The 13,783-nt window shown below is 39.8% G+C and overlaps 1 protein-coding gene across 5 annotated transcripts in view; it reads left to right on the forward strand.

Annotated features, from left to right (window-relative positions):
- Window positions 1-560: 560 nt before the first annotated feature.
- The window catches only part of ARID2 (AT-rich interaction domain 2), a 453,518-nt gene continuing 440,295 nt past the window's right edge, over window positions 561-13,783 (forward strand). For 2 of the 5 annotated variants that reach the window (XM_070755575.1, XM_070755576.1), the window contains exons 1-3: window positions 562-1,110; window positions 1,291-1,384; window positions 2,418-2,515. In XM_070755575.1, the coding sequence (XP_070611676.1) occupies window positions 1,019-1,110; window positions 1,291-1,384; window positions 2,418-2,515 (284 nt within the window). In that variant the 5' untranslated portion in view covers window positions 562-1,018. Of the gene's footprint in view, window positions 1,111-1,290; window positions 1,385-1,505; window positions 1,547-2,203; window positions 2,274-2,417; window positions 2,516-13,783 lie in introns of those variants that run through there. The other 3 variants (XM_070755580.1, XM_070755577.1, XM_070755581.1) reach the window with 3 other exon arrangements.

Genomic DNA, 13,783 nt, shown 5'->3' on the forward strand with positions numbered 1-13,783 from the left:
AAAACCTAGTCCTCCTCTTGCCCTCCTTTTTTATCTTTCAGTAAATATTCCATCTGTTTAAAGTTTGGAAGAATGGAACATTTCCTCTGACCCTAACCCTGGAACAACCGGTAGTAGCCTTTCCTTTCTCCTACCTTTTCTCTTTCCGCCCGGCTTTGTGTGAAGTTTGCGGCACATTGCAGATGAGCCCTTAGCCGCGAGAAAAGCCTATTGTTCCCCACCAGGAACTGCTCGTTGGCAGGCCTGGCTTTTGCCATTTCGAAGCTGCTTTTTGCAGTGCCTCAGCTGGCCGCCGGGGTTCGCTGTGTTGCGCTCTCGTCCAGGCAGCAGCACGGCTGCCTCAGATCTTTTTGTCTGGAGAGAGAAGCGAATCTTGTGCTGCCGCTACCGCTGCCGCCGTACAGTGTGTGTGTGTGTGTATATATATATATATATATATATATATATATATATATATATATATATATATATATATATATATATATATATATATATATATAGTGTGTGTGTGTGCGCGCGCGCGCGCGCGCGATTGTATGTGAGAGAGCGAGGGAGAAGGGAGATTTCATAGATTCGCGTCTGTAATACACATATACTGTCAGTATCTCACTGTAGCCTCCCCAACCCCCACTCTACCACAACACTAACCCAATTCATTGTGTGATCCAGCAGCACCATGTTGAGTCTCATGTGCAGGCTGGCTTGGTTGGGCTTGTGGTGTTGAGAGCAGCAGGCAGGCGGCGGCGGCGGCGGCAGCAGCAGCAAGAATTACCGAGAGGTGCCCCTCTCCCACCCTGTGCGTTGTGTGGAGACAGGACTTGCAATTACCACTCTCCGGCTTGTCTTATTCCTTTTAAACTTTTTCTTTTAAATCAAGCCCCTCTCCATGGCCGATCCCCGGCCGAGTACAGGAACCTGGGTCTCTTAAAGGCAAGGAGGAACCGCGGATTGTTGTTGTTTTTCTATTGGATTTTTTTTAAGGAGACAAAACCCAAATCTTTTAAATCCGAGGGGCAAAATGGCAAACTCGGCCGGAAAAAACCAACCAGACCATCGGAGAAAAGGACTCGCTTTTCTGGACGAGCTGCGGCAGTTTCACCACAGCAGAGGGTAAGGAAAATGGGGAGATGGAAGAGGATGGTGATGGGGGGAGGTTGTTTAAACCGACCGATTTTTAACTTCCAGTCCCTGCCCTGAAGGACGAAGTGGCCCCCTGCGAGGGGAGAAAAGGGGGGCAGAGTTGACAAGTTGTTTCTCTCTCTCTCTCTCTCTGTGTCCGTCTCTCGCCAGGTCTCCTTTTAAGAAGATCCCTGTGGTGGGTGGAAAGGAGCTGGATCTTCACGCTCTCTACACCCGAGTCACCACTTTAGGCGGATTTGGGAAGGTGAGTGGAAGTTTTCCTTTGGCTTTCCCTACCATTAACCTCCCCTCGAAACTCTTCCGACCCTGCGGAAAAGGCGGTTGGCCGGGGGGAGGGGGTGTCCGGAATCGGTCGTTCTTCTAGCCGGCTTGGGAAGGAGGGAAGTGGAAGAGGGAAGCAGGCAAGGTAGGTTGGCGGCTCGGCCTTGTTGGGAAAGAGACGAAAAGGCAGGGGGAATTCAGGGATGCTGAAGGCAGCTTCTCGTGCCCCCTTTCTCTCTGCCCTCGATATTTGGTTCGTTCCCTCCTTTTCTGGGGACAAGGCAAGTGGAGGAGATTGTGTTTGGGAGCAGTTTCTTCCGCGTGTGAGTGTGTGTGTGGGCGCGCGGCTCGCGCAGAGTCTGTGCAGTTTTACTGGAACTCAAAATTAGCGGGCATGTTTTAACATCGATAATCGGCACGGACCATGGGGCTAGGAAATGATCCTCGCTGCCGTGGAGGTGCATTGGCGCTGCTCTCGGAGTCCCTTCTGGGAAGAACTAACAAAAGGGGCAGGCAAGACGATGTGTAATCAAATAGCCATCTTTAGGCTTCAAGACTAGGGACAGAACTGTAGGCCTCAAAAGAAAGGCCTCTCTGTATCTGTAGAGCTTGCGGAGGGGGGAGAGTCAGCGGGACGGTTTTCCTGCCCCCTCAGCCCCCACCGAGACTTCCTTGACTCATTTTCAACTTCTTTGGGCTTCAGCAGACCGCGGGAGGATTTAAAAGCAGACAACAGAGGAACTCCCGATTGGTTATTGTCCGGGTAGCAAAGACAAAAACAAACATCTCCACAGAATAAAATTCCCTTCACCTTCTCTTTCCTCTATAAAAGAAATGTAAAACACAAGGCAAAGAGCAATATTATATCGCAGGTGACTGTCAGTGAGAATAGAAAATCCAGATCCTATCGTTTTAAAAAAACCTTTATCATATTTCTTTCATGTTAGCCCTTTTGATAGTGACAATCAACGACGTTGTGTGTGGATTTGTGCATTTCCCTGTGTTGTTTTTGACAGGTATCTGAAAAGAATCAGTGGGGAGAAATAGTGGAAGCATTTAACTTTCCCAGAAGTTGTTCTAATGCTGCCTTCGCTTTAAAACAGTATTACTTGCGGTAAGTGCCATCAGGTCTCTTGAAGCAGTGGGATTAAGCTATGAACGGTATTTCAATTTATGTGAAGGTACAAAATATCATCACTTTCTAAAACATATTAAAATAGTATTTTCTTGACAGCCAAAAGACTTTTATGTTTGAATTGCCTACTATTTCTTCCAGAATTAAAGTTCAGGGGCACAGGGGCACTAATAGCTGTTATAACCTTTCTATTAATAATACTAATTAATATTCGTATTTTAATTGCCTTCCTAAGAAAATATAAATGAAGTTTTTAAAACTTCATTTTAATAAGGAAATGGCATTCTTGCTCTTTGGAAACTGACATACTAGTATTTTAAAGACTGTACACATTGTTATCAAGAGTATTGCTGGTCAAATGTTGGTTTAGTTGCATATAAATATAATTGAAAAAACAATATTTTTTGATTTCTGAAATGATTTTTAAATATTTAATTGCAATCCTAAACAATTTGTCTTGTACCTTTCTTCAAACACTTCATATTTTTTTAAAAAATAATTGTCATAGTGATTTTCTTTTGTTTTTTAAACATTAAAAATACATTTTCAAATTATATGGTGTAGTTTAAAGTAGAAGATTTTAAGATCTTTACTTTAGAAATCCAGTTCTATCAAATGTGACTTGTTAAAAATAGTTTTGGAGGTTTGTAATATAAATATGAGATGTTATCTCCCACTCCTGTCAATTTAAGAACGAGTTGCAGTCTTTTATGATGTGCAGGTTGTAATAATTTGAAATCAATCTGAAAAATTATCATTCTGATAGAGAAAATGTAATTCTATTGGTACAGTTATTATTAGTTGTCCTACCTAGATTGACTTCCAGCTGGAAGCTGCAGAGTTCACAGCCCTAGTGTAGAAACAATTATTGAATTATCAGAAAGTCTGGAAATTCTTACTTAGAATTTCTTAGGTGTGCATATATATAGTTTTTATGTATTTGCTTTTTGCAGTTTTATACTTTTATTTGTAAACAGTCTAATTAAGATTAAATAGCTTAATCCATAATTTTTAAAATATCTTTTATTAATTAGTGCTGATAAATACATTGAGACATGTGATTTATGCTATTAGAGATACTGATGCCTTTTTAGCAGTTTCTAATCTAGAATAAAATTGAAATTTTACCATTGCAATTACTATTGCAATTTTATACCCAGTTGTCTAAACTGAGACAATAATCATCCTTGACTGAGAGTTCACTTGTTTGTCTTTTCTTTAATCTGGATGATCATTTAGTACCTTCTCTCTAAAAAGTTTGAAAATCAAGTTTTGTACTGTAGTTTTTAAATAGATCTAGCTTAAGATATTTGGTCCCAGTATTCTCAGAGTGGTTTTTATATATTAGGAATATATCAAGAACATATCTGAATGTTGTAATATTCTAACAATACTTTTGAATGAGTTTTGTTGTTTCAGAATCTTCTTTAATCAAAGTAGACATAGCCCCTGAATTCTTGGGTTTTTTTAATAGGTATGATAGTGAAGCATACTATTAAAACAATATTAGAAAATAAAAAAGGTTTTAATATTGTTCTTTGCAAGAATATAAGGAAATGTCCAAACTCCTGAATGGAGAAATCTGAATGGAATGTAAAGAGGGAGAAATATTATTCATGAATTTATTTACTAAATTTATCAATATTTTTAAACCTTTTGAGGAAGAACTTGAACAATGTTCCATTGTCATGTGTTTGACTAATTATAGTATTATCAATTTTATATTTGATACTTGTGTCGTGATCAACCTAGATTCTAAAGATTACTTTTCCCACCTCAATTTCTAATCACATACCTATTGATTTTATTGATTAGAGGTTTACCTGTATTATATAATTCTTTATATATATAATTATTTTTCAAGTTATAGAGATATACAGTTGCTTCTTTTTACCCAATTCTCAGGTAAACAATTGTGCTTTATTTTAAGAAAGGATCTTTGAGGTTGTAAAGTGCATTTCAAAAATAAACATCCTAATCTTAAATTGAACATATTCATGTGATTTAATTTATTTATTTTTAAACTTACGTCCTCTTTCTTCAATAACTCAGTGCAATTTAATTGAGCCATGTCGCCTGGCATACGTGGCGTTGCCCATTCCTCTTCTGGGTTTCTGGTGTGTATGCGTGTGTGATGATCAGTTGGCCTTTGTGCATGCAGCAGTGCCGGAAACTGGAAGGTGGTCTTCCGTTTTCTGGTGTGAGCATGCCCGCCAGTTAACTGATCGTCGCACACACCTGTGTGCCACCAACCAGAAGACTAGCCGGAAAGCAGAAGACATGCTATGGAACTGGGATCATTTATGAGGGGACAACATAATTGAGAGTTTTCTGTTTATTAGCAACCTGAGGGATGCTGTTTCTACAAAATGAGCAAATAAGCAGTGATAAAATGGCTAGTATCTAATTTCTACTTGATTTGTATTTCCCATTCCAAATAATAGAATAGAGTATTTTTAAATGTGTGAATGGCTTTAGCAGTCTATATGTTATGCTTTGATAAAGAAGAGACATTCTTGATTCTGGAGTGCTGGGGAAATAATTTGTGGGCAATGAGGAATTTTTACAGCTGGTTCTAAAACAAATTGAAATATAATTTCCTTAAGGATTTGAGTGGCATATAAATAAAATAAATAAATAATGAAGGTTATTTAATTAGTAATAATGCTCAAGGTTTCGCCCCTTGGGAGCTAAAGAGGTCATGGATCAGAAGCCAGATCTTTGCTGTGGTAGTATTCTTTGAAATACATTAGCCCAGAAAGGTGCCAAGCCCCATCATTGCTGCATTTTATAAAACTATGAAAACTTTTTTTTCAATCAGGTTTTTAAAGCTTAATTGTGATTTAGCAGTGTCTGTTCCTTTTATGTTTTGGCAGGAGGTATTTTATTTTGCATTGGGAGGTGTTTTTTTTTTAATTTTTATGTTTTTGAACATCGCAACTCTGGTTATATAGATATATAGATATATATATGGCCAAAATACTTTTCAAGGGGTAAGACGCTGAGCTTGCCACCTGGAAAGTTGACAGCCCGGGTTGGAGAGGGTGGGGTGAGCTCTAGTTTCTTGTGCTAGCTCCTGCCCACCTAAAAGTTAGAAAGCATGTAAATGTGAATGGAAATGCCCACTCTGGAGAGAAGGTAACAGCATTTGGACAATGTTATCTCCCTTGTCTAAGAAACAGAGATGAGCACCACCCCTTTTATCTTTACTTTAGAAATACTTTTAATATTTTTTAAAATAGCATGTATGTAGACATATGTTTAGAGATTTTAGTGCACGGGTGTCCAACTCGCTGTATCATATTGCTGTCACATGATGTGAAGATTTCCCCATTCGGGGAGCTGGAGTGGGTCTGGACTGTGAGTGATGCATCTGACCCACGGGCCACTAGTTTGATAGACCTGTGCTAGTGGAACCAATGTACTTTTTTAGCCTAAGTGACAGACAACATACCAAATATTGAAAAAAAAATTACGCCTGACATAATAAGGCAGTCTAACCAGATTTTAGAAATTTTGAGAAAAAGCTAACTTGTGTGTCTTAGGATGTCTGATGTTTTGATTAAAAGTTTAATCTGAACACTTACTATCCAGAGGAAAGTTCTAAAGTACAGTGTTCCCTTGACTTTCGCAGGTCCGACATTCGTGAAAAGTCTATACCACAGTTTTTCAAAAAATATTATTAAAAAAATACTTTGTGGTTTTTTTGCACACCCAGGGTTTTCCGGGGCCGCCCGATGTACAATACTGTGCATTTTAACTCTCCTCCCCCCCGCCGCCTTGCTTCTTTAAATAAAAGCTCCGCTTCTGCCCCAGCCTCCCGATCCCTTCCCTTTAATTCTCAGAGGGTTGGTACGCCCCACATGAAGCCGAGCCTTACTGCCACCTGCTGCAGCGAGCGCAGCAAAGGCCCCAGCTTGCTGCCCCGTTGCCCCTGCGGGTTCTGGGGTAAGTAAAACCAGGAATGGAGGAGGGAGGGGGAGGAAGGAAGGACGGAAGGGAGCATTTCTACTTTGCTGAAATTTGACTTTTACCTGCAATCTTCGAACATATTCCCCGCGAAAGTCAAGGGAACGCTGTATTTCAAACTCAAATATTGGCTCTCAAAATGTTACAAGTGTTTAAAATCACAAAACCTTTGTATACTATAGTCCTTGTTCGATATTAAACTTGGAGGTAACAGCAATACAAACAATATGGGTAATTTTTAAATTTTAATGGGGAATACACTAGAATCATCTCAAAATAATGTTTTGGATTAGAGTTTATAAGAAAGGATCTTACAATGTATAATTAGACAGAAGTATGTGGGCCTCCAAACATCCATATAATCATAGTTGTTTTTTCAGTCACTCCTAGTTTATCTGCCACTAAATTACTTAGAATAGGATATTGAGATGTTTGGTAGAAAGCAAATTAAAGTATCAATCATTATTTTGATTGATATTCTTGGTTAGTTGAGAGATATGCGTGTGTGTGAGAATGATACTGACATCCTTTTTCTCAAACAGGATTTGGTCTAAAGAAGTGAACTTTGTTTATAAAACTTATATAGTAATTAATTCATTATTTTATAAAGTGTCACAAGATTCTTTTTTTGATCAGATGCATATACTCATAGATATGCTTCAGAAACATTCTACATATTTTCTGTTAATGTTTGCTTTCATTAGTCATACTGGATGATATGGATTAGACTTTTCTTATTACCTATATTTTATTGGGCTACTGTTTATAGTGTCTCTGCAAGCATGAACTTTGTTTTAAACTGCATTTCAAATTAAATTGCAACTTAAATAACAACCTTCTCAGTGCTAAGAAAATGATTTTACAGATTCTTCACTTTGTTGCCTCAGAGCAAGCACTTTGGTTGTCAGTGAGGAATAGTTTTAAGATGAGCAAGTATTGCTAGTTGATCCTGATTATTCTTTCATCTATTAATTTTGTAAAATGATATTTATAAAAAGATGAATTTATAAAAAGATGTTGCAGTATTTCTGTGTTTTACAGGTTAAAAAGTAAAATTTTATTGTGTTCCATGTATATTTTCTAAGGCAAAAATTGTTCCTATATTATCATTGTGGCCTGTTGAATTTTATCTACTTGAATAATTGAATATAAAAAATGCTTGTGTACAAATTTTTGTCAAAGTTATTATGCCATTCTGAATAGCTAGATATTGATCATTACTTGAGAGTAGATGTATTATGAATAATACTTGATGATGTGAAGATAATTGTTAATTGTCCTTTTATGTAGACCAACTAGGGAGTATTATATAGAATAAATGAAACCAAATTTAGGAATATTACTAATTCCTTATTATTGGTTCAGAGGAGTAATATATTACCAGAAACATCTGTAGTATAATGATGGAGTTAAATTAATGCACATGGATCTAAATATGTATAATACTGCTATGCACTTACAAATTCAATGTCTTTCAATTTAAAGTAGAAAAAATGTGGAATTTCTGAAATACATTTCTATGGATGCTATTAATTAATATCCTATTGTCTGTAATATTTGGGATGTTTATATATAATTCTACATCCATAGTTACTAATTAAAAAGTTATGTTTGTTGTCAAAAAATAGTTGCGTCTTTTAAAAAGTTGATTTTTTCAAATAGTTAAAAGAATAAAAATTTTAATACAGTGATCCCTCTATTATCGCGAGGGTTCCGTTCCAAGACCCCCCGGGATAATCGATTTTTCGCGATGTAGGGTTGCGGAAGTAAAAACACCATCTGCGCATGCGCGCCCTTTTTTTTCTATGGCCGCGCATGCATAGATGGTGGAGTTTGCATTCCCCGCCGCCCACGCAAAGGGGAAACCCCGATTCGGCTCCTCGCTGCTGCTGCGCTACCGAGCAGATCAGCTGCTGGGCAGCCGAAGGAACCTTCCCTGGGTCTTCCCCCTCTTGCTGGCGGGCGGGCGAGCGCCGGGCATCAGCGAGGAGCCGGGGTTTCCCCTTTGCGTGGGCGGCTGGGAAGACCCAGGGAAGGTTCCTTCGGCCGCCCAGCAGCTGATCTGCTCGGTAGCGCAGCAGCAGCGAGGAGCCGAATTGGGGTTTCGCCAAAAGAGACGTCTAGAGAAGCGATTGAGGAAGAGTAGGTCTGAATCTGATCGAACACTTGTAAGAGCTTTTATTAAGACTTACAAAGTGGCGCTCAAGGCGGCAAGATGCGCGTACCATGCCGCCTTGATTGCATCAGCGGAATCCCGCCCGGCCGCTGTGTTTAGGGTGACCCGCTCCCTTCTTAACCAGGGGGGAGTTGGGGAGCCCTTGCAGAGTAGTGCCGAGGATTTTAACACGTTTTTCGCTGGTAAAGTCGCTCAGATCCGGGCCGACCTCGACTGCAATTGTAAAACAGAGTCGACTGACAACGAGTCAGTCGAGGTGACTGGGGCACGTACTTGTCCACCTGTCTGGGAAGAGTTTGATCTGGTGACACCTGATGAAGTGGACAAGGCCATTGGAGCTGTGAGTTCCGCCACCTGTTTACTGGATCCGTGTCCCTCCTGGTTGGTTTCGGCCAGCAGGGAGGTGACACGGAGCTGGGCCCAGGAGATTACCAATGCTTCTTTGGGGAGGGGAGTTTTTCCAACACTCTATAAAGAAGCGCTTGTGCGCCCTCTCCTCAAGAAGCCCTCCCTGGACCCAGCCGTACTTAATAACTATCGTCCAGTCTCCAACCTTCCCTTTATGGGGAAGGTTGTTGAGAAGGTGGTGGCACTCCAGCTGCAGCGGTCCTTGGAAGAAGCCGATTATCTAGGTCCCCAGCAGTCGGGTTTCAGGCCCGGTTACAGCACGGAAACCGCTTTGGTCGCGTTGATGGATGATCTCTGGCGGGCCCGGGACAGGGGTTTATCCTCTGTCCTGGTGCTCCTTGACCTCTCAGCAGCTTTCGATACCATCGACCATGGTATCCTTCTGCACCGGCTGGAAGGGTTGGGGGTGGGAGGCACTGTGCTCCAGTGGTTCTCCTCCTACCTCTCTGGCCGGTCGCAGTCGGTGTTAGTGGGGGGTCAGAGGTCGGCTCCTAGGTCTCCTTAAACTCCTTAAAACCTACCTTTGCCGTCAGGCATGGGGGAACTGAAACATCTCCCCCTGGGCATGTCTAATTTATACATGGTATGCTTGTGTGTGTGTCTGTTAGTATATGGGGGTTTTAAAATTTTCAAATATTTTAAATTTAGTCGGATTATTTATGATTTGTTTCAGTTGTTGTGAGCCGCCCCGAGTCTTCGGAGAGGGGCGGCATACAAATCCAAATAATAAATAAATAAAATAAATAAGTAGACCCCAGCTCATTCATTTGTCCAGTCTTTTCTTGAAAACTTCTAGTGTTGGAGCACCCACAACTTCTGAAAACAAGCTGTTCAATTTGATTAATTGTTCTAACTCTCAGGAAATTTCTCCTTAGATCTAGGTTGATTTTATTAGTTTCCATCCATTGCTTCTTGCCTGCCTTCAAGTACTTTGGAGAATAGGTTGATCTACTAGTATTCAGGCTTCCTGGGTATAAGGACATAGATTAATGATGGAGCAGAACCACCTGACAGAAAAGCAGAAGAGGAGTTAGGAATCATAGTCAGATTCCAGAAGTCTATTAAGTCACCACAAAAAATAAAAAACAAGAGTTTGTTTGTTTCAGGCAAATAATACAATATGTGATGCTCATTGAAAAGTAAAAGTAATATCAAATATTAAGATATTGTGGTAGAGAGATAGTGAAGATTAAAACTGTACTGTAAATTCTGCAGAGCAGCATACAGTATTCAACAGGAGAATGAATACCCTTTCTCATTTCAACTTGGTAGGCCTATCCATAATCTTGACAATGTAGAGGGTTATATCAACTATATGGGACATGCAGATGGCTTTAAAGTTAAATGTTCAATTTGTAGGACAAGAGGAAAAAAAATCACCCAAGCATGTTCCTGCATGGTCAAGGAAGAACAATATGGTCCATTTACATTTAATTGGAAATCGGGTAGCAAAAGAGAGTAGATGTGACAGATACATTACTCAAATGATCAATGTAACTTAGAATAACAGTGCAAAAGTAGACAAATTCCAGTCCACTTCAACTAGGGTGGACACCATGTAAAAGCTAATATGAGTCAAATATGAGATAATGTAAATTCTCCATATCTCTCTATGAGGTTAAAGAGATGTACTATTTTGATAGATGTGACATACAGTGGGGGGAAAATAGTATTTAGTCAGACACCAATTGTGCAAGTTCTCCCACTTAAAAGTTGAGAGAAGCCTGTAATTGACATCATAGATAGACTCAACTATGAGAGACAACATGAGAAAACACATCCAGAAAATCACATTGCCTGATTTTTAAATAATTTATCTGCAAATTATAGTGGAAAATAAGTATTTGGTCACCTACAAACAAGCAAGATTTTTGGGTCTCACAGACCTGTAACTTCTTTTTTAAGAGCCTCTTCTGCCCTCCACTCATTACCTGTACTAATGGCACCTGTTTGAACTTTTTAACACCTGTCCACAACCTCAAACAGTCACACTCCAAACTCCACTATGGTAAAGACCAAAGAGCTGTCGAAGGACACCAGAAACAAAATTGTAGCCCTGCACCAGACTGGGAAGACCTAATCTGCAATAAGCAAGCAGCTTGGTGTGAAGAAATCACTATTTCTTGTGGGAGCAATAATTAGAAAAGACCACTGATAATCTCCCTTGATCTTGGACTCCACACAAGATCTCACCCTGTGGGATCAAAATGATCACAAGAATGGTGAGCAAAAGTCCCAGAACCACCGGGGGAACCTAGTGAATGACCTGCAGAGCGCTAGGACCAATGTAACAAAGGCTGCTATCAGTAACACACTACGCTGCCGGGGACTCAGATCCTGCATTGCTAGATGTGTCCCCCTGCTTAAGCCAGTACATGTCCGGGCCTGCCTGAAGTTTGCTAGAGAGCATTTGGATGATCCAGTAGAGTGTTGGGAGAATATCTTATGGTTAGATGAAACGAAAGTGGAACTGTTTGGTAGAAACACAACTCATCGTATTTGGAGGAGAAAAAAATGCTGAGTTGCACCCAAAAAACACTATACCTACTGTGAAGCATGGGAGTTGGCAACACATCATGCTTTGGGACTGTTTCTTTGCAAAGGGACCAGGGCGATTGATCTGTGTATATGAAAGAATAAATGGGGCCGTGTATCATGAGATTTTGAGTGCAAACCTCTTTCCATCAGCAAGGGCACTGAAGATGAAACATGGCTGGGTATTTCAGCATGACAATGATCCCAAGCACACCGTCATGGCAATGAAGGAGTGGCTTCATAAGAAGCATTTCAAGGTCCTGGAGTGGCCTAGCCAGTCTCCAGATCTCAACTCTATAGAAAACCTTTGGAGGAAGTTGAAAGTCCATGTTGCCCAGCGACAGCCCCAAAACATCATTGCTCTTGAAGAGATCTGCATGAGAGCAACAGTGTGTGCCCACCTTGTGAAGACTTACAGAAAACGTTTGACCTCTGTCATTTCCAACAAAGGATATATAACAAAGTATTGAGATGAACTTTTGTTATTGACCAAATACAGTACTTATTTTCCACCATAATTTGCAAATAAGTTTGTTAAAAATCAGACAATGTGATTTTCTGGATGTGTTTTCTCATATTGTCTCTCATAGTTGAGGTCTACCTATGATGTCAATTACAGGCCTCATCTTTTTTAAGTGGGGGAACTTGCACAATTGGTGTCTGAATAAATACTTTTTTTCCCCACTGTACATTCAGCCCTAGCAATTGGAATGATCTTGATATCCTCTTCTCAGTTATGAGAGCAGAAGTCTGAAAGAAATAGTGCAACGAAAAGATCTGTCTGTTGATTGTATATAAGAAACTGGAGTACTTTTAATTGAAAAGCATCAGTAGATTGTCGAACCGTATTTCAAGAATATCTTACGTCTATAATTCCTCTGTGCTTTTGCAGAATAGTTCGTTCATTTACCTCATTGTTCCTACACTTTGCTGCATAAGGCATTACCTTATATAATCATTAGTTACACAATAATATAGCCCGGCTACAACATAAATATTAGTAATCACACAGAGGAACAGTTAAAATTGTGGTACTATTGCTAGTTTTATTTATATCTGACTTTTCTTCATGGCCAGATGGGGGAGGAAGAGTACCATTATAGGTTTGCTGCATCTATTATAGGTTTGCTTGTAGAGAGCCAAAAAATCCCTACAGAAAAACAACAACAAATTAATTCCATACTTTGCACTTCTGTTGCAGTAAGACTAATATTGAAATTGTAAGAAGAATGAATTATATCAGCTATTACACAGAGATCTGTAACTTTAGATTCTCAATTATTACTTGAGAATTAGAGCCTGAGAACTACCAGTGATACTTTACCAGTGTACTTATGTTTGCCTCATTTTGCTAAATAGAGCCTAATGACTAAAAGACCTCTCTATTTTGAGAGTTGAAGCAAAACTGCTTAATTTCATATAGTTGGTCTGTATTCCCAAAAAAACAAAACTAAATATAATGGCACAAAACCGCTTTTGTGCATAGCATTGTGCACTGCTTAATTTCAGATAGTTGGGCTGTAATCCCAAAAAACCAAAACTAAATATAATGGCACAAAATCACTTTTGCGCATGGCATTGTACTTAACCTTGTATTATTTAAGTGAGACTATCAAAAGAAGTTAACTACCGTATTTTCCGGAGTATAAGATGCACCTTAGTTTTGGGGGAGGAAAATAGGAAAAAGAATCTGCTTAGCAGGTATTCATCCTTAGTCTGGTCAGCTTCAGCACATTATTTTATCCCCTGGTTAGGGCTTTAAAAAAATTGTGAAAGATCTTGCAAGCCGGTGAAAGATCTTGCAAGCCGGTAAGAGCTGGGAACATTGTTAGCACCTGGTTGGGCTGGAAAGAAACATTTTTTGATATTGTTAGTACTAAATATTAAGGGTTGTTATTAATTTTTCTAGAACTAACTTTTAACTAATTTGTGGGGGGGGGGGTTAATGATGGATGATTGGAGTGGGTGGTGTAATTCTTATGATATGAATGAGTGGGCTGAGTGGGATGATATGTATGGGAATAATAGAGATAGTATGAATGTGGATTTTAGCCTACCTGGCGGTAGAGAGACAGGATGGATGGGGATATCTATCTCCGGGGTGACAGAGGGCCAGAACATTCCGGTCGTGCTGGGGAGAGGTAGATATGGCAGGAGCC

The sequence above is a fragment of the Erythrolamprus reginae genome, chromosome 6 (assembly GCF_031021105.1).
Source record: "Erythrolamprus reginae isolate rEryReg1 chromosome 6, rEryReg1.hap1, whole genome shotgun sequence".
Taxonomy (NCBI): domain Eukaryota; kingdom Metazoa; phylum Chordata; class Lepidosauria; order Squamata; family Dipsadidae; genus Erythrolamprus; species Erythrolamprus reginae.